This window comes from Emys orbicularis, chromosome 3 (assembly GCF_028017835.1).
Source record: "Emys orbicularis isolate rEmyOrb1 chromosome 3, rEmyOrb1.hap1, whole genome shotgun sequence".
Classification (NCBI taxonomy): Eukaryota; Metazoa; Chordata; order Testudines; family Emydidae; genus Emys; species Emys orbicularis.
The window spans coordinates 154,666,621-154,688,652 of NC_088685.1; the positions used below are offsets into that span (position 1 = coordinate 154,666,621).

The window sequence follows — 22,032 nt, forward strand, 5'->3', positions numbered from 1 at the left end:
CGTTCTGTCCATGCTGGAGCTCTTTTGCGATCCTGGGACTCCATCACGGTTACCTGTGCTGATGAGCTCTGCGTGGTCACCTGTGCTCTCCACCCTGGGCAAACAGGAAATGAAATTCAAACGTTCGCGGGGCTTTTCCTGTCTACCTGGCCAGTGCATCTGAGTTGAGAGTGCTGTCCAGAGCGGTCACAATGAAGCACTGTGGGATAGCTCCCGGAGGCCAATGACGTCGAATTCCGTCCACACTAACCCAATTCCGACCCCCTAAGGCCGATTTTATCACTAATCCCCTCGTCGGAGGTGGAGTAAAGAAACCGGTTTAAAGGGCCCTTTAAGTCGAAAGAAAGGGCTTCGTCGTGTGAACGTGTCCAGGCTTAATTCGATTTAACGTGGCTAAAGTCGACCTAAACTCGTAGTGTAGACCAGGCCTAAAGTCCAGCCCAAGCGTTCCAAGGATCTGGGAGTGTGAGAAAGGACCTTAAACAGCGCAGATTAGAGGAAAATGGAATAAATTGAGAGTAGGCACTTTTTCTCAAGATGCCTTAGATTTCCACATATTGTCTGATGAATATATACTGGCTCATGAATTTCCTTACTTATGAAAAAGCTTTCAGGCTTCTCGACAGACTGTGTTTTCTGACTGGCTACCTGTGGTACTAAATCCATATTTAGAATGTACAGTAAATACACATATCTGATTGGTTTTTTTAGATCACATACAAATTCAATTTATACCACCAATAAGAATGTGATGGCTATACACTTTTAAAGGGATTTCTGCAATCCTTGGTTGGTTAGAATCAGTATATATTCACCTTGTGCCTTAACAGTAGAGCTAAGTAAACCCCAGAGTATAGTATTAAGATACACCGCTACCTCGATATAACGCGACCCGATATAACACGAATTCGGATATAACGCGGTAAAGCAGTGCTCAGGGGGGGCGGGGCTGCACACGCCGGTGGATCAAAGCAAGTTCAATATAATGCGGTTTCACCTATAACGCGGTAAGATTTTTTGGCTCCCAAGGACAGCGTTATATCGAGGTAGAGGTGTATCTTGAAAGGATGTATCTCTCCCTCTGTTCCTGAAAGTATTTCTAATGTATTTAAATAAAATAAATCATAAAACAGAATCCACTGAATCTAGAGGAAGGATTTTGACTGCTCTGTATTTCATAATATCACAATTCCAAGCAGAGGAGGCCAGAATGCAGGAAGGTGGAAAAGAGCCAGTAGTATCAACAGCATCATTTTTACTAGCTAGCTACTTTAATGGCCTTCATGTGTGCCTCTCACTGCAAGTTAAACAGAGTATCAGACTTTTGTTTAAAAAAAAATCCACTCCCCCCCCCCCCCCAATCTCCTCACTGGTTAGTGGAATAACTGGTTGATATTTCCCAGCTTCAGAAAAACAAAATAGCCTGTTTTCAAGAGGTTTTTTGTCACTTGACCATTTTGCCAAATGCTGTATGCAGCGGGATAAGTCCCCATGCATTAAAGGGAAAAATCTCATGAGGTACAAAGTTGTACAATATGCTCTGCTCATTTCTTCATTCTTTTTACCATTTGTCTCACTGAATGTCAGCCTCATGAGTCAAGATGTACCCTGTTATTGTGGCATATACATGTTTCAAATGAAACTTTTGGAAAAAGTACTGTATTCACTAGCAGAAATCCAAAACCAACAAAAGTTTGGCAACAGGCGTAGTGTTTACTGGACTATGGAAACAATACTATGTATTAAAATTCAAAAAGAACTTCAGTCCTCTAGCAGGTGTGAGGGCTTGCATCTACAGTCAAATGGGCCTTTGAAAGACAATCCAAACTATAATTATTTCAACTTATTAACACAGCCACAACAAAACATATATACAGCAATAGTAATTTATTGATCAGTATGTTATTTTGCTGATTCTTTTACCCTTGGTGGGAGTTTTGGATTGTTCAAAGTGGATAAAAGGTAAAAACTCAGGGAGACGTAGAAATAGTATGTAACAATGGTTTACAAAAGAAGCATTAACTGAAATAGAAAAGGCTCCTGGAGGGTAACAACATGTTAAGATGAGAGGAAATGTCTATAAATGGAACCACCAGATCCTTATTTGGTGAGAGGAGAGTCTCTTTCAAAACACTATTGTTCTGGGGAACATAAGACAATTATGTAAGTTTGCTGGAAGGAGGGAACAAGGGGAGGAAGAAGAAAGGTACCTGTGACATACTGTACCTCAAAATAGTATCCTGTAACCCCCATATTCACTACTTGTATATAGTTATGATATTTTGTTCAAAGAATGCCTTGTAAGGTATTATATGAAAGGTCATGATTTGCTGAAACTCATTGTTTTGTCAAAATATGTATATCATCATTGTATATGGAGTTATGAGATTTTGCTATATGGTTGTTATTGAAATATTTTGAGAGTTTGGGAAATGCCCACAACTAGCTCTCCAGTGGCAACAAAGGAGTAACCCACACCCAGATGGGTGTTAAGAGACCATCACCAGTCATTAACCAGCCGGGGAATTGTAAACAAGAGATTTAAAATTCAATAAGAGACAGTTGCTTGAGCTCCACACAATGGGGACTGCTTAACTCCATGACTTAGCAAGGCCTCAGGACATGTGATACTTGACTTCATGTTTGAGCCAGTATTTTTACAGGCACATGAGCTGAGGTATAAAATAAGGGACAGTAGCATCAAGAGATCACCCCTCTCTTCTCTCCCACTTATTCTGAAGGCAACAAGAACGTTTGAGAAGAAAAAGACTTTGAACTGGTCCCAGAATGAGAAAGGAATTCGGCCTGTGTACTAAGAATTGCCAGCTTGTGAGAAAAGCTGCTTGATTCAAATTTTACTTGGTCTGATAAAATTTAGGATTTAGAACGCGTGTTTAATTTTTATTTCTTAGGTAACTATTCCTGACCTCTATGCCTACCATTTATAATCACTTGAAATCTATTTTTCTGTGGCTAATAAACTTATTTTATTATTTAATCTTAACCAGTAAATTTGTCCTGAGTGCTTGGGAGAACTGATCAGATTACTAAAGCTGGTGCATGTCCACTATCCTTTGATGAAATGGCAAACCAATTAATAAGCTTGCATTGTTCAAGAGGAGGTCTTGAGCTGTGCAAGATGGAATATTTCTGGGGTGCAAGGCTGCTCCTGAGGGGAGTTTGCTGATGTCTCCCTGTGCATAGTTCATGGGAGGCTGAGAGAGCATGCATGTAACTTTGGGTGTGCCTTCACATGTTAGAGCAAAGCCTGAAGGGGCTGCTTGTCGCTAGCAGAGCAGGGTCAGAGGTACCCTGATCCAGAGAGTAAAAGGGGACACAATGGACCCACAGTCCAGGTTATATCCCAGAGATCTGTCATAGGACCATTGAGTGTCAAGAAGCTTCATCATAATGGATGTCATCAGCCCTTCCCCCCCCAGCCTGTTGAGACCCTGACATTTACCATCACATCATTTTTCTGATCCTGAAAGAGATCCTGACCAAATCAGTCGAGAAAAGGAAATCAGATGACAGCACCATTTCAACAGGATCAGCTGAATCACGAGTGATAGCTAGGATGTGAACCAAAGGTTCTTATTATTACTCCTCTCCCTAATTTGCAGGTTTCCATCACCACCTAATTCCTTTCTGTCTCTCTTTTTTAACTTCTATCAAATAAAAACTCAGTTAGGCCAGCTAGGATGAAACTTCCCTTTAACTCATTTGCTATAACCAACAAGGGATGCTAAAAACAATGCCTGAGTAACCTGGCAAAGGTCTATCCAGACTCAGAGTGGCTAATAAAACCAAATGCCATGCCTGTAATTTTCCAGCAACTATGTTGCTAGTAAAAAAAAAAAAAAAAAGACAGATACAGAATCTACATCTTCTCTCCTCTGCTGTTCTTTTCTTTCTTCCTGTGAGTCTGTCTTTTTTAAGACAAAACAACAGTACTGAACTTCAGCAACTCAAGAAATATCACCTATTTCCCAACAAAGGCTTGTAATATCATCTGAAAAAGTATCAAGCACTGCATTTTTCCCTTAAGAGAGTCTCTATAGCAAAAGGAAATACAAATAAATTATATAGGGTTTAGCATTGTTAGCACGGATACATTTTGTAGTCTTACTTTTAATGTAAATGTGAAGTGGGGGGGAAGGATTTGAAAATTTTGAATTTGAATAAGAAGTTAACCTGAAAAGGTTGAGAAACACTGCAATAATACATGGTCCTAGGGTGACCAGATGTCCCGATTTTATAGGGTCAATCCCGATTTTTGGGTCTTTTTCTTATATAGGCTCCTATTACCCCCCACCCCCGTCCCGATTTTTCACATTTGCTGTCTGGTCACCCTACATGGTCCTGAAACTAAATGAGATAGGTATCAAGATTTCAAAAGCAACATACATGACTAAAAATAAATAAATAAGTAAAAGACAGAGTTTCACACTCTGCTAATTTTACCTGTTCCAGGTAGTGTAATGACAGATTGATATATTTGGCCTCTGTCAGGAGTTGGCCTCCAACTCCAGTCTTTGCAACACGCTCTGAACCAGCCAGGTCTACTAAGTGTAGCTTGGAGCGTCGGATGGTTGCAGATCCTGGTTCCTTGCTTGAGATGTGAATGGTGAAGATGCAGTGGGAACGAGTTGAGGCTTGATTCATTGGAGTCTGTGAAGAAAAGGTTACTAAATCTTTTACTAAAAAACATTGCAAAAAATAACTGCTATAACACCAGGACCGACTAAACCAGATTTATTTAGCTTATAAATCACTACACTGAGATCACTGCAAAGAAAGGCCCAGATTGTACGTACACACACACACACACACACACACACACACACACACACACACACACACACACACACCCCAACTCCCCTTGGTAAACTGTTAACACACATGAAAATTCCCACCGAAGTCACTGGGACTACTTATGCAAGTGGCTGCTCACCAATGGAAGTAAGATGCTCACAATCTGGTGTAAAATTTGGATAGTTATAACATGGATTTATTATATTAGAACAAATATGTGAAGCATTTACTTTAGTACCAAGATAATTTTCATTAATAGTTTCATTAGCCATGATCTACAGTTAGCACATTCTAATTGAGAGAGAAAGAGGACTATGATTATACAATCACTTGGAAGGCTAATGATCCTAATTAACACATCTTGGAGGCCACAATAACCACAGCTGATCTTACTTTTAACTGCTTCCTTTTATCAAAATCTTTGGAATGTAAAACTCTCCAAAGCTTCACAGAATACCCCCTTTAATTTGGTTCTTTAGTATCCAATTTCTGAATCGGAGATTAAAGAAACTAACACTTAGAAATGAGTACTAACAGTTCTAGTAGAAGCAGAAGGTAAGAGGTTAGCCCTCACCATGAATGTGGGTAGGGTGTGTCACATTATAATGGAAAACAATTTCTACCAATGATACAGTTAATTTGTGAAAAGACAGGTCCATGACTAAGCAAATCTGTATGTTTTCAATATACATGGAGCTGATGAATATAAGCAAGAAGAAAAATTACAGACTAAAGAAATGTTAAAAAATATCAGCCTCTAACTGCACTTCATATAATCTTGTGGTACTATGAACTATGATCAGCAGGGCTAGAAAACTTGGAATACATTCCCTCTTTACTACTGTACTTAAGCATCCCATTTTGTATAGTATGGTTTGTTATGTTCTCTTATTTTATAAACTATGTTTGCTTATGAAGCACATTGTGTTGTGCAGGATGTCTTCAGTATTGATTTTTAAAGTGTGTGGAGATGGAGAAAAGGCGGATCAAGTTCTATATACTTTTTTTTTTTAATCTGTAATAGAAGAAAGGATAATAAGAGTTTTCATTTTAATTAATTCATCTGATGGCTGTAAAGTCATATGGGGTAGAAAGTGTAGTTTTCTACAAATATGAATTTTTAAAGCACTGGGGAATGAGTATTATGACTTCATTAATACACAGAACTATAGAACCAGTTCAATTTCCTGACAACATGATAACTCAGACACTGCTTGACACAGAAACTTGGCTGTGTTTTCCAGTGCAATTACCACAACTAGCCCATTTGTGACATGCTCGATTTCAGTAAGGCATTCGATACGGTTCCACATGGGGAATTATTAGCTAAATTGGAAAAGATGGGGATCAATATGAAAATTGAAAGGTGGATAAGGAACTGGCTAAAGGGGAGACTACAACAAGTCGTACTAAAAGGTGAACTGTCAGGCTGGAGGGAGGTTACTAGTGGAGTTCCTCAGGGATCGGTTTTGGGACCAATCTTATTTAATCTTTTTATTACTGACCTTGGCACAAAAAGTGGAAATGTGCTAATAAAGTTTAAGGATGACACAAAGCTGGGAGGTATTGCCAATACAGAGAAGGACCGGGGTATCATACAGGAAGATCTGGATGACCTCGTAAGCTGGAGTAATAGTAATAGGATGAAATTTAATAGTGAAAAGTGCAAGGTCATGCATTTAGGGATTAATAACAAGAATTATTGTTATAAGCTGGGGACACATCAGTTGGAAGTAACAGAGGAGGAGAAGGACCTTGGAGTATTGGTTGATCACAGGATGACTATGAGCCGCCAATGTGATATGGCCGTGAAAAAAGCTAATGCTGTCTTGGGATACATCAGGCGAGGTATTTCGAGTAGAGATAAGGAGCTGTTAGTACCGTTATACAAGGCACTGGTGAGACCTCATCTGGAATGCTGTGTGCAGTTCTGGTCTCCCATGTTTAAGAAGGATGAATTCAAACTGGAACAGATACAGAGAAGGGCTACTAGGATGATCCAAGGAATGGAAAACCTGTCTTATGAAAGGCGACTCAAAGAGCTTGGCTTGTTTAGCCTAACCAAAAGAAGGCTGAGGGGAGATATGATTGCTCTCTATAAATATATCAGAGGGATAAATACCGGGGAGGGAGATGAATTATTTAAGCTCAGTACCAATGTGGACACAAGAACAAATGGATATAAACTGACCATCAGGAAGTTTAGACTTGAAATTAGACGAAGGTTTCTAACCATCAGAGGAGTGAAGTTCTGGAACAGCCTTCCAAGGGGAGTAGTGGGGCCAAAAGACATATCTGGCTTCAAGACTAAGCTTGATAAGCTTATGGAGGGGATGGTATAATGAGATTGGTCTTTGACTATTAGCGGTAAATATGCCCAATGGCTTGTGATGGGATGTTAGATGGGGTGGGATCTGAGTTACTACAGAGAATTCTTTCCTGGGTGTCTGGCTGGTGAGTCTTGTCCACATGCTCAGGGTTTAGCTGATAGCCATAATTGGGGTCGGGAAGGAATTTTCCTCCAGGGCAGATTGGCAGAGGCCCTGGTGGTTTTTCGTCTTCCTCTGCAGCATGGGGCACGGGTCACTTGCTGGAAGATTCTCTGCACCTTGAAGTCTTTAAACCGTGATTTGAGGACTTCAGTGGCTCAGACACAGGTTTGATACAGGAGTGGGTGGGTGAGAGTCTGTAGCCTGTGTTGTGCAGGAGGTCAGACTAGATGATCATAATGGTCCCTTCTGACCTTAAAGTCTATGATTCTATGCTTCTGGCTAGGTACTTACCACTGAAGCTTGAAAAAAGGTGTTTCTATAAACATTACCCATTGAACGGTTATATTTTCAATACTCTTAGTTACCAAAAGTGTCAGACTTGGCAGATTCAGACAGGACTATAATTTGGACAAATCATTTCACAAAGGATGCAACTTCATAACTTAATATTTGGTATGGCGGTTGTAATCATTCCCCAACTACTGGCACACTGACATGCGGAAATGTATGGCCTGATTTCCAGAGGAGCTGACCTCTGACTTTAGTGCAGTTACAGCTGCTCAGTACCTCTGAAAATCATGACAGAAAACCTTATAACTAGAAATTTGACTATTGCTTACCCTCCCAAATGGTAAGATACCACTATTTGATCTGTTTGTTTTTCTTATTGTATATTCACTAATATCCTTTTACATCTAAAAACACCTTCAAAGCTATTATTACAAAGAGTAAGACTCACAAAATCATTGTCAAGAAGTATTATTATCTTCAATTTATAGAATGTTAGTGAGACTAAAGTTCTGATATTTAAATAGGCTTTCATTTGGTGTCAACTGCAAATAATTATAGGTGCAACTAAGTGCACATTGGCATATAACTATCTGATTTGTAGGCACAATAAGGTAGTTAAACATAAAATTGCCTTTATTTGAGCTTGCAAGCTAAATCCACCCTCAATTATTTGTGACTGTGAAAAGGGAGGCCAAAACATTCCTGTGCTTTAATCCCTGGACTATGCTTCGTCTTTGTTACAACTGGACGTTTATATTAAGGATTTAAAAAAAAAATCAAGGCAATTGTCTTTGTGTATTGTTAAATTAACTGTAACAGAGTGGCAGTATTCTCCTTTGGTCCCACCTTTTAACAGGTGTTGACCCTGCTAGGAGATTTTAAATGAGTCTTGCTTGTTGCCGGTGTAGCTTGTTCACTCCACTGAGGACAAGGAGAGTGCGCATGGCTCTGAACAGAGAGACAATCTAGGCTGAACGCTCCTGTAAGTGGAACCATAGAAGCAGCCAGGTCTTGCAAAAAGGCTTAGGCTGGATTTTGTTTTATTTTGAGTTACTTAGGCCCAGATCCACAAAGGGACTTAGGTGTCTAAAGCACAGATTTCTGCCTCAGGCAGATGTCTGGACACTATATAATGCCTAAACCCCAGATGATAGTCAGACCAGGGGCAGATAGGCAGTGTCCCACCTATCTTGCCTGCAGTGCCCAATCAGGAGGTGTGCTCAAAGCGTGCCTAACTCCACACAAAAGTAGGAGGGGGAAGACAAAACCTTCTTTATAACCTTTAGCCCAGTGATTAGGGAACTCACCCAGGATGTGGGCGACCCTATCAATTCCCCTCTCTGCCTGATGTGGAGCAAAGATTTTAATTCAGGAAGTGTGGGGAGCTGAATTGGGGTCCCCCACATCCTGAATGAGTTCCCTAACCACTGGGCTAAAGATTAGAAAGAAAATCACCACCTCCACCACTAACTGTGTTTTATGTGGGGCCCATTCTGTTAGGCAGCCTCTGAGAACCCTTATCAGATTGGGACTTTGGGATCCACAGGCAAGAGAGGTGGAGAATGCCTAGTCTGAGGCTTATGCTTGTGTTTAGGTGCCTGGATAACAGGACCGAGCAAACTGTGTGCATGTTCATGGACAGATTTTTTGGCACACTGGAGGCTTAGAAACCCAGGGGTTTTAAGTGCCTGCATGATTAAGCAGCAGCTGAATGGGGGTTTTGACGATCTAAGTTTGGGGATTAGGCATCTAAAATGGCTGTTGATATTCAAAAAGATCAGAAAAAAATGTCACAGTAGTTTATACAAGCAATATCTAAAGGAAACAGTACTTAAAAATGATTTATCTCAGTTGATGCAGTAACTTATTTGGGTATTAAAGAGTGGAAATGGTGCACAAATATTGTACCAGGGGTTTTTCACAGCTGAGATCACGTCTGTACAGCACCTGGCACCATGGGGCTCCACTCATGACTGGGGCCTCTGGCCACTCCTGGGATGCAAATATTTAAAATGAATTAAAATGTAATAATGTATTTCTTTGTCATCTGGAGCTTCATTACAGTAGCTGTTTTTCAACACACAGAAAAACATATTTTTACTTAATTCAACTTAATAAAGTCCAGTGGTGTTAACGTGTTATAAACACTTAAACAGATGGACATATAATCTCAATCATTTTTCTAAAAGGCGTGACTACAATGTGAAAAGTGAATATGTTAAATTGCACCTTCTTTACTTCACCAATTCTGTTTTTATGAAAACTGAAGAGTCAGATTCATTTATTTCAGTGAAAAAAGTATGATTTTACTACTCTCAGATCTGGGGGTGAAGTGGATATTTTTCTGGCTCATACATTATCAACAGAATTATTAAGTAAGTTTCATTTGAGGGGCCACCACTAGAACCCCACTGTTTTCAAATTATATTCTCAATAACACGTGTTTACCCCATTGAAGGCAACAGGGTTACAGAGGTATAACTAAGGGCATAATTTCAAGAGTATAGGATAGCACAGGTATAGCTAGGGCAGAATTTGGCCTACAGAGTCCCTATTGTTGATGGTGATGCAAAAGCCACAAAGAAAAGAGCTTGACTTTCCATATCCCAGGCAGACTCTGTGGAGCTGGCAGTCAGAACTCCCCTCACAGTCTACTGACATATAAATGAGCAAATCTGATCTGGAAATGATGGACACTGTAAATGTGGAAACACCAAATGCCATTTTTACAAAGTAACTTTTCAGAGTAGAATGATGTTTTAACCAATACCGTCACTTTATAATCTGATTATATTTCTATTTTGCAGTTCATATATATTCAGCGAAAGCGTTCCTACATATTGAAAACTCCAGCAGAGCTAGTGTAGGAAGTGTAAGCCAATAAAAATTTAAACTGTTAAATGGGATGTGATTATGGAATGGTAATTGCAACCATAATCCCCCTCCTCCTCTTCACTCTCCTACTTGTACCACACACATAGATGCAGGACACAAAGCAAGAGAAACAAAAACGTACTTGTCAACAACACTGGCCAAACAATAAGGACCCTGTTCCTTTTTTTTGCATCTTACATACGAAACTTCACTGAGTATTCAGCGTGCAGCTGTTATGACAACTTGAAATGAAAAAAAAAATATTTTAGACAGGGTCTCAATGCCTACTACAAAGATTCTGCTGGTGGCTTTCAAAGTTGGTCTTGGTTTTGTTGGCAACACTCCTTCCATATGTCTATGAAGTCATTCTTTCAGATTAACTTAATGTGAAGGAGGGGAAAATATGGGAGGTGCCTGGCTCAAAGCAGATGGTTGCTATTGTGAAAGCTATATATAGAATAATAGATGAGCTACATGACTTGCAAAGAAATAATTCCTTCCAGGAATTATGTGACGACATAAGCCACAAAAGCGGATCTCAAGTCCTCTATGATGTCATGTGAAAATACAAAGGAATTAATTGCAGGTCAAATGCTGATATCCAGCTGTGGCACTGTAGTGTAGGGATCCAATAATGTTTATATCTTGTAAAAACATTTTTTAGTAATGCATCAGCTTCTGGTCTGATGTTAGAAAATGGATACAAGAGATATTTCAGACACACATCCCCCCAGATTCCCATTACTACAGTGGTAGGGAAAATGTCTAACATTGTTTAAATTAAAACAAACCTGTTTAGAATTTTTGTGACTGCAACCACTAAGTGTATTTCATCATTATGGTTGCAGGAACAAATATCTTCTATAGAAATGTGGTTGACCAGAATAAAAGAATTAGAAGAAATGGAATGATGTATTGCCTGTATTAAATTAACAACAGAACTATTTGAGAAAAGATGGGCTATATGCAATGAATGGGTAAACAGAAATTATTGATGTAATGTTTATACCATTCTGTATACATACTGAAGTGCTTCCCAAACTTTTGAAAACTGAGTCCCCCTTCAGGAAATCAATTGTGTCCCCCTGCAAAACCACCATGTGTTGTTAAAGGCTTACCCACCTTAATTTATACATCTGCCATCTACCCCTCCACACCAGCTAGTCGTTTGTGCCCTCTCGCCCTGAAGGAGCACTCCACACTTTGGGAAATGGTGACCTACTATAACTTGTCACTTACTCAATAAAATACATGTTTAAAGGGAATTAAGATTAATTAAATGTGACATTCCCCACAATGTAAATCCCACAAAGCAAGAAAAGGTCTAGTCAGAGTATGATTAAAAGGTGTCCCATAGTACGTATGTAGCATATTCACATTGCCCATGACAGACTCTACATCTTCACAAAACACTTCCTTCTACTTCCAACTTAATTTCCTTCACAGTGTAATGCAAAAGAGTTGGTCACTTACCTTATAGTAACTATGGTTCTTCAAGATGTGCTGTCCATCTATAGTCCACTCTTAGTGCACATGCGCCCCATGTGCTTGAGATTGGAATCTTCTGGCCAGTGACGTTCCTTGGGGCTGTGCCTATGCACTAAGTGTCCTTGTGTCCCTCATCAAGGTCATGAAGGGTGGTGCTGCGTCAACCACCACTTAGTTCCTTAGTTCCATTTAGAATCCAGGTGTTACAGGACCCCATAGTAGTATGGAACGAGGCCAGCTCATGGAATATATATGGACAACACAGCTCAAAGAACCACAGTCGCTATCAGGTAAGTAACTGTTTCTTCTTCTTCAACTGTTTGTGCAAATATATTACACCCTCGATGACTCACAAGCAGTGACCTGATGTAAGGAAGTAGGTGCTCAGAGTCTACTTAAAGATTGAAGTACAGCTCTGTCAAAAGAGGCATCAGATATAAGGACTTACCCCAGATAATAGTGTCTCATGAATGTATAGACTGCATATTTCTGAGAAGGGCATGTTTCTCAACAAAGGTGCAGAAACTACCTAAATCCTAGTGGAGTGGGTCCTAATCTGCACTGAAGGATCTAAGTAGCTAGAACGTAACAAGTCTTGATGCAGCTAAACACCCATTTTGGAAGCCTCTAGGTAGAAATAGCTTGGCTCTTTGATCTGTCTGCAAACTAAACAAAGAGTTTTGAGGAGACTCTAAATGGTTTGGTCTTATGTAGACAGAATGATAATGCACGAAGGACATCCACAGTATGTAACCTAGACTCCCCTTGGTTAGAATACGGTTCCAGGAAGAAAACTGGTAAATGGAACTTTTTATTCAAATGATAGCTGAGGCAAGAATTTGGAATAAATTGGAATAAAAGGAAGTAATTGGAATAAAAACATTTTCCTGTGTATTGCAATGGAACTTCTTATACAGCTCTGAGAGAAAGAAGTGAGTTCAATTCATGGTATCACACTTTTTCATGAGAGGGATGGGGAAGAGGAATGAGGTACAGAATAGTTGAGCGTATCCTACTGAGATTACTTCTAGAACCCAGTGGTCTGATGTTATCAGGTTCCATGACTCCCTCCACTCCCCCAAAATAAAAGAAGCTTTCAACTCTCCCATTAATATGACTATCTCAAGATAGTTGCAGCATGGTATGAATATGATGTAAAAGCAAAAGGTCACCCCTCCAACCCTTGCTTCCTTGGTGGTTCCAAGTCTCTTTGGTGGAAAAAGGCACTCAGTGTCTGTCTGTCTCTGTCTAGTAAAAGATGTAGTCTTCCTTACTTTCATCTAGGAGCTGGTGTATATACTCCAAGAAAATGAAGGGTGGCTAGGGAGTCCTTCAATGAATTAAGAGCCTCATCTGTCTTTGCACTAAAGAGATCTGGGCCCAAAAAAAGGGAAGTTCCTCCATCATCATCTGCACTCTCCTCCCTCACCTGAACATTGGAGCCAAGATGCTCTCCTCATGACAATGGAACTTGCCAGGGATGGGATCCGGTCTCAGGGGCATCTAGCATTGCCTGGGGGGATATTCTTGCTATCAATTGTCCCTCAGAAACCAAAGATTTAAATTTCTCCCTGTTCTCTTGCAGGAGTTTATTGATAAACTCTGAAAACTCATGGTTGTTCAGAAAAAGCCTGGTAGTTAATAATTTGAAATTGCGGGCTGGCTGATGCTTAATTCTGCTGAATAAATCAAGATACATTTCCTCTTGTCTTTCACCATCATTTTTGGCTGTTTTGTGTTACTTTCAGTAGCCACTGCCACTAACAGAAAGTCACGTACTGAATGAGTATATAGATACATAGAGTTGGTGGATGGTACATGGAACCTCTTATACACCTTCTCAGAAATCAGTGTCACTGTCATTGGAGTCTGCCAGATAAACGAGGCTTTGTTAGAGCTAGCAAAACTTAAGAGTAAAACCAGACAACTAGGTATGCTGGTGTGGAGTATTGTCGAAGAGCCTTTTGGATCACCTCCACCAGGATTTCTAGAGAATCAGCTATAGGTCTGTGCACGTCTGGAACTCTTGTGATCTTCCAAGTGATATGGTGTAGATGGAGCCACTGCCTTGTCTAGGGACGATGATGAGATAGCAGCCTGCATGATCTGTTCTTCTGTTTGAGGTTGCTCCTCGTTAGATAATTCCTTAGGTTGTTCAAACTGATGGATTGCAACCTGAGACTCCCTAGCCTTCTGGGAGGATGCACAGGAGGGTGAGTCCTCATCCTAGAAGGTGGCACAGATGTTGTTTGTCTTGTGTGGGGCAAACCCCATGGGTTCCACTAGGGCCATGGCTACATGCTACATGTAAGGAAGGGGGACGAGAGGGTACCAGAACATCTTCCTATCTCTGTATCCCATAGATGAATTAGGTCTGTAAGATGCCCGTGATGCCTTTTTAGAGGTCACCCTTGTGGAATATACAAGTGATCCCTTTTTGCTTTGTTAGGAATGAGATGAAGAGAAAGAGCACTTTTCCTCTAATGGAGATGCTATCCTAATAGGAGTACTTAGAATCAATCATAGAATCATAGAATATGAAGGTTGGAAGGGACCTCAGGAGGTCATCTAGTCCAACCCCCTGCTCAAAGCAGGACCAATCTCCAGACAGATTTTTGCCCCAGATCCCTAAATGACCCCCTCAAGAATTGAACTCACAACCCTGGGTTTAGCAGGCCAATGCTCAAACCACTAAGCTATCCCTCCCCCCGCAACCACCTTCTGACAACAAAAATTGCTACACGACCCCAGGAGGGGGGAACCAAAGCCTGAGCCCGCCTGAGCCCTGCCATGCTGGGTGGGAGGGCCAAAATCAAAGCCCCACTGCCCGGGATGGGGAGGAGCCAACGTCCAAGGGCTTCAGCCCCAGGGCAGGGGGCCTGTAATCTGAGCCCTACTGCTCAAGATTGAAGCCCACAGGCTTTGGCCCCAGACAGTGGGGCTTGGGTTTTGGCTTCGGCCCCTGGCCCCAGCAAGTCTAATGCCAGCCCTGGTGACTCCAGTAAAATGGGGTTGCAACCCACTTTGGGGTCCCGATTCACAGTTTGAGAACTGCTGGAGTAGGGGGATACATGGCACCATTAAATTAGCTTTGACCGGCATCTAACAGGGACTTGGCACTGCAGCAGCAGTAGGCAATGTGGTAGAAATGTTCAGCACCGTAGATAGCAGTGGAGACTATGCCTTTTGCGCCTCCTGTAGCTCGCTCAGTACCATATACATTCACACTATGGAGGACAGTGCTACCATAAACCTCCTTGAATGAGTTGACAGTACCATTGTGGATGGTGCCAAGATAATGAGTATAGACACCGTTGGTGTCAAGGAAGGCAGCACCGTAGAGATTAATAACAAAGGAATCAGTGCTGAAGAAGTCAGTACTGAAGTACCTGGTGTCGAGGTAGACGTTGATATCCTAGCTTTTGTACTGGAGGCAGTTAGTCTCGATTCTCAAGATGATGCTGAAGGTCCAGTTCCATACTCCTTCTCAAAGGACTACAGTGGTACCCAGTTTGGGCCATGAAGTCCCCTAAAGTGGGAGTGATGAGGTGATTTCAATCTCTTTTTGCTGGGAACTCCTGACCTCCATTTACTTCATCTAAAGTCATGCTCTGGTGGTCTAAAAGCTGTTGTGTTATATTACAGGAGAGCAAGATGTTTGAATTTTGCTGTCCTAATACAAATCAACAGCTTTTGCAGTTGTAAAATCAGCTGTGGGCATGTGCTCTTCGTATAAAAGAAAATTGTTGAACTGGATTTCTCACACACCTTGTATAATCCAGCAAAAACTTGCTCTTTATACTTATACTTGCCATAATATACTTACAATATGAATTATCACTGAAATAAGGTATCTGATTCACTGATGAAGGTTGGGACTGCACAGACTGTGATGTCTTACCATTCTTCAAATCATTATGTCAACCATAAGACAAAAAGTGACTCCAGACTCTAGGACAGTGGTTCTCAAACTAGGGCCGCCGCTTGTTCAGGGAAAGCCCCTGGCAGGCCGGGCCGGTTTGTTTACCTGCCACGCCGCAGGTTCGGCCGATCGCGGCTCCCACTGGCCGCGGTTCGCCGCTCCAGGCTAATGGGGGCTGCAGGAAGCAAAGCAGGCCAAGGGACGTGCTGGCCGCCACTTCCCACAGCTCCCATTGGCCTGGAGCGGCGAACTGTGGCCAGTGGGAGCCGCGATCGGCCAAACCTGTGGACGCGGCAGGTAAACAAACTGGCCCGGCCCGCCAGGGGCTTTCCCTGAACAAGCGGCAGCCCTAGTTTGAGAACCACTGCCCTAGGGACCTAATTTACATTTTCACTAAGGCTACTATACACCACTCTGTCAGTGGAAAAGAACCTAAAAGTGGATGTAAATATGGCTTTGGTATAAATCAGAAATAGCTCTTATGGGTAAAATTCTGGGTCTATTGAAGCAATGAGAGTTTTGTCATTGACTTCAATGGACCCAGGATTTCACACTAGGAATGTATGTTTTTCATCATCAAAAAATTGTTATTTTCTCCACAGTTAAAATAGGAAAGAAACCCATTTTATGCGGCAGCAACATATGGCAAGGTATGCAGTTATACTGGCAATAGTGATCTTAAACAGTTGAAGGTATAATTGCAACCTTGCAATGAATTATTGTGAACAAATATAAGTAAATCTAGGCTACACGTTAATCAGTAAGAAAAGTCTGGGTAATGTCACTTATTTACCATTAAATATAGGAGATATATTTGAAGCTGCAGACTGAAAGGAGTCTTTCTAGGTATCTGACATGAAGATATCAGGAGACCAAATATATTTTTCACTTGTTTCTGATTTTTAAAGCAAGCCCTCACTTTGCTTAAAAAAAATTACCTTGTCATACTTAATGTATTAGTGTCCTCATTCAGAATAAGACTTAACAGTCAGACTTGATGCAAAATCTTTATTATTCCACTATGAGACTATTATTCAACTTTACATTTATACAGCGCTCTTTATCCATAAAAATCATAAAACACTTTAAAGATTGTTCAATACAGTATGTATGTGACAGTAATTGTTCTACTACTCGTTGAAATGAAGTCATGGCTGCTTGACGTATGAATGCCATTCCATGCCAGCCAAAGAGGAATTTAGGGAGGTAGAAAGTCATAACTCAGTTTGAAATGTGGCTAGTACAGGGATAACATGCCAATTCTTGCCAAAAGTGCCCTTTAATCTCAACTGATCATAAAGTGTCAGGGTCCAATATTTATGTCTCACCCAAAAGATGGTGCTCCCAACAGTGTAGTGGCCCAGAGGAGAGTATTAATTGACAATAAAATTATCTAGAAGAGGAATGAGTCTAACACGGATGTCACAAATAAGTCCCCACAGCCATCTTTAAATGTTTAAAAGCTTTATTTTCTATTGAAACAACATATATGAACATTGCCAACCCCCTGCTGTTTACACCTTCTGCATAGGTGCCTCAAACATGTTAAGTGATGAAACAATACTTTGTAAGTACTGTCTTCCAAATTCAAACAACTGAGAGTTAGAGTCATAAAACTATGTATTGAAACATTTCCTTCCTCATTAAAGTGGACTAACTTTTCATTCGAGAAAAACAAATGCTGGGTTTATTTGTAATTGCAGTGTTTAGGCATATTGATCTAACTTAACAAAATAAGATTTGAGATTTCTAAAACTTGTGCATGCTCTTGGGAGGTTACTGACTTTATCTTAGTCTTTTTAAGTTTAGAGAAACACAAAATCCAATAAAGAACTACATAGACCAGTTGTGTCTAAACTTTTCAGCCTGAGGGCCACATATATTATTTCAAAAAAGGTCTAAGAACAGCAATCAAAGAACTGCTGACCTTAAGAGGTTAGAAATTATTCAGCCATGCCCTCCTCCCCCAAAGATCATGATATTGGCTTAATTAAGAGTTTTAAAAATAAAAATAATGGATTTTTTTTTGCTTTTATATACTTTTATTTATCTTTTTTAAACCTTCATGTCATATTTAGGACACATTTTCAATCTTTCTTCTACAACCACATGGACTAGAAACTTTCATTTAAAAAAGGTAAGGTGAGATTCTCATATATTTTAATGACTTGAGGAGCTAGGGCTTTAAGAAAAACACCAAATATCACAAGACTTGTGTGATGAAGTGGGAATTTTTTGTAATATTTTTATGAATCCTATGCATGCCTGAGTTTCCCCCTATATTTTGCATTGCTACCCAGTGGGGGAAACAGCATTAAGTTAGCTTTCAGGGCAGGCTAAGAGACATAGATGTGTGTGTGTCACCTAGCTGTCTGAGTGGACTGAATGGGTCATTAAAAAGGACTGGCTGAGGCCAACTCATATCAATGGAAAATATGAGAAGACAATGGAAAGCCCAATCACCAGGACACTGAAACCTAGCAACCAGTTACCCAAAGGGAGGAGGGAAGCAGAGCAGAGACCCCAGCTTGAGAACAAAGGACTGAGAGATGTGATGTGGGGGGATAAGAGTTGACTTCTGGAAGAAGCTGGGAGCTCACTCGCCTGGGAACTAAGGAAGGAAGTCAGAGAGACAGGCTGAGAGCCTGAAAATGGAATTCACTACAGCTTGGCTGGTGGACTGCTCTGGAATGACCAGAATGGTCTATGCTTTAACCTCCAGCTCTCTATGCTAACCTAAGGACTTCCTGTGCATAGAGATGGCATAAATGGTTCCTCCATTTCCCTCCCGACAGCTCCGGGTGCAGAGGGTGTCTAGCAGTAAGTAGGTGGAATGGCTGGAGCATGTTGTGCTATGGCTATTACTTTGGAGACCATATACCACGTTGGCACACGTTAGAGCAGCTCATAGGTTGCTCTAACCTAGACTATGACAGAGAATCAGAGAACCATAACTGGTTGCACTGGGTTCTAGCTTCTTCCCTTCTCATGGCTGCACCCTGGGTTGCTGTGTGTGGGAAGAGAGCCATCCTTTGTCAGATACTGCCCTAGACTCTGGCAGAGACAGTCAAGCTCTTCTGCTCTTCCTACGGCTTACACAGACTGTCAGGGAAGCAGGCACTACTCTCCTCTCTATCTTGGTGCTGCAGCAGGCCTTAAAGAGAGCTGTTGGGCAGCTGCAGTAGAGAAGGGACAGCAGCTGTCCAGCATTCTCCTGGCTCATATCAGAGTTGCTCTTGGGAATGTAGGAGAAGTAATAAGAGGGCAGCTGAGAAGACGGGACTGATTCAAACACTTCAATTAAAATTTTTCATGGCACCACTCAGGGACCATAATTTGAATTCATAATCAAATATCAATTTTCTTCTCTACGCAGCCACTGGTGAGGGAGCTCTGGGACCTTCTTATCCCGCAGGGTCCTAGAGCTTGGAAGACCACACAGCCAACGAAATAGCCCTGCAGCCAGAGCCCCATGAGTCTGAATTGGCTGGCATGGGCCAACTGCAGGTTTTTCTTTGTTGTGTAGATTAGAGGAGTAGAGAAATTTTCCTTCATCCCCAACCCTTCTCCTAGCTAAATCAGAGGGACACTCTCATAATTGTATCCTCCTTGATTCCTCTTTTGCTTTCTCCCCTCTCTTGGCTTCCATGACTCTGTGTCTTTATAGTTATCGTGAAACTTCATTATTAGCTCCTTCATCATGACCTTTGGTGATTTCTTATCTTCACCTGTCTCACTCAGTTGTAAGCCTGAATGTTTTGTCTATATTTTCTCTCTCGGCAACATCTTCTGCCCCCATGGCATCACCTACTATTTTTATGCCAATGACCAACCTAATTCTCAACCACCAACATTACCCCTCTCTCTAGGGGTAGAATGTCCTGCCTCATTCTCATCAAAACTGAACTCAACCTTCCTCCTAATCCTTCTTCACCACATCCCCTATCACCACTGATAAGACCACTATCTTTCTGTTCCCCAGGGTTGCAACATTAGTGTCATCGTTGACCCTTGTCCATACTACTTCCCCTAAAGGAAGTCTCTTAGTAAGTCCTCATGATTCTTCCTCTTTAATATCACCAAAAATATACCCACCCTCATTTCCATCCCCACTACTAACAGCCTTCGCCATGGCTTGATTAATTCTCTTACCTTGATTACTATAAGTTCTCCTTCCAGACTCTCAAAATACCACTACTAAAGTCATTTCCCCCTCCCATCACTAAGAACAAGTTATCCTTCTCCTTGAACACCTTTACTAGCTTCCAGTCTCTTACTCTATCAAATTAGAGTTCTGTCCTCACCATCAGAGTTGTACACAATCTTGCTCATGCCTACCTCTCTGTTTTGATTTCCTTTTATTCTTTTTTCTCACTCCTGTGCTACTCTCATTCTTCTCCTCTGGGCTTCCAGCTGCCCTTACACTTGGAGCACTTTACTACAACCTTTCCACGACGCATCCTCTCTTTTCTTCAAATTCTTCCAGAGAACCAGTTTTTCCATGAATGCTTTCTATCTTGTTCCCTTCACAAATAATTTCCACACAGGCTCCATTCCCTGAACTGCTGCCCAGAGTCTTGTCTTGATCAGACTGTAAGCATACTGGGGTAGGGAACATGTCTTATACTGTTTGTAAAGCAGTGTATAAATTTCACAATGATGAATGAAAGATTATGAATAAACAAATAAGTCAATCAAACTACCCCTTTAAAATTAAAGAATAAGCAACACAGTTTATTACATCAAGTAACATAGATAGCCCGATTTTCAAACCTGGGTACCTTAACAGGATATCAAAATCTTGCATTTAGACATAAAGATCATCACTTAGGTGCAAGTAAATTGTCCTTGATATATCTAAGTGTGGATAAAAAGAAGCCATTGAAAGATGTGGACATCTTATTAAGGAACTCAAGTTTGAAAATTGTGCTTCCCATATGTAGTACGGCAAGTAACATGAAGATACTTCTTGTAATTTCAACCAGCAGAGGGTTCAGTCACAGCTAGCATTTTTCCAAGTAATTCTGAGCAGTTCATCTTTTTCATTTAAAATTATGAGATCAAGAACACTAATTAACATGCAGTTCTCATTACTAGCTTTAAGAAAACACTAAGTTGTATGAAGGATATTTGTAGAGGTTTGGGGATTGTTTTTAATGTTCTGGACTAACAAGTATGTATCTTTTCTTAATAACTTTTCCTGAAAATGCTGGCTACAACTAGAGTACATGAAAATAAACCCTAAGGAAACTTGATTTTGTATACCAGGTCTTGGGACTATGTTTTGCAAATGTTTTCTGGTTACCATAGTAGCTTCTGAATTTTCTCTGTAAATGTGAAGTTAGTAATCACTTTTTTAAACTAGGTTACTAAGTCCTTTCCCCTTCCCGCAGTAAGCTCTCCCTTCTCAGAAATTTAATTCTGACAGTCAGGTAAATAAATAAATAAATTAATGGAGATATCCTATCTCCTAGAACTGGAAGGGACCTTGAAAAGTCATCGAGTCCAGCCCCCTGCCTTCACTAGCAGGACCAAGTACTGATTTTGCCCCAGATCCCTAAGTGGCCCCCTCAAGGATTGAACTCACAACCCTGCATTTAGCAGGCCAATGCTCAAACCACTGAGCTATCCCTCCCCCCTGCACACACACATGCACACACAGGCACTCTTAAAATGGCCAGAGCATAATGTTTTACAGAAGCCAAAATATGTGATAAAAAACCTGCCCAAATATTTTGCTTTTCAGGTGCCAAAAAACTAGACCCCTTATTTGCCATTATTATGAAGACTGATCCTCCTATGTTTTTCAATGTTATAACTAATTCCAGAAAGAAGGTATTCTCACTGCTGTAGTCAAAAGTGTCAGCTTCTTGAATGGACCCATTATGGATTTAAGTGTTCCTTTCTAAGTCTGTGGGTATGTATATATCAGTCAATGGGGGCCAAGGGCTACCTTGTATTTTTTTCATATATTTGAAAGGTTTCCTGATGTGAAACATGTTCTCACTATTTTTCTCCTCGCTAACTTACTGTGTACCTTTCTGACATTCTAAGATGTCTTTTCAGAACAGACCCCTTGAATAAATTATAAACTTCTAAGATGCAAATAGCTGTATTGAGCATGCTGCTAGGAAGCAGAGAAGACATCTC

General features: G+C 40.8%; 1 protein-coding gene across 1 annotated transcript in view; it reads right to left on the reverse strand.

The window, feature by feature from the left end:
• KIF6 (kinesin family member 6) overlaps positions 1-22,032 on the reverse strand; it is a 284,172-nt gene that overhangs the window by 206,668 nt on the left and 55,472 nt on the right. The window contains exon 7 of the mRNA XM_065401377.1: positions 4,465-4,671. Within this exon, the coding sequence (XP_065257449.1) occupies positions 4,465-4,671 (207 nt within the window). The remainder of the gene's footprint in view (positions 1-4,464; positions 4,672-22,032) is intronic.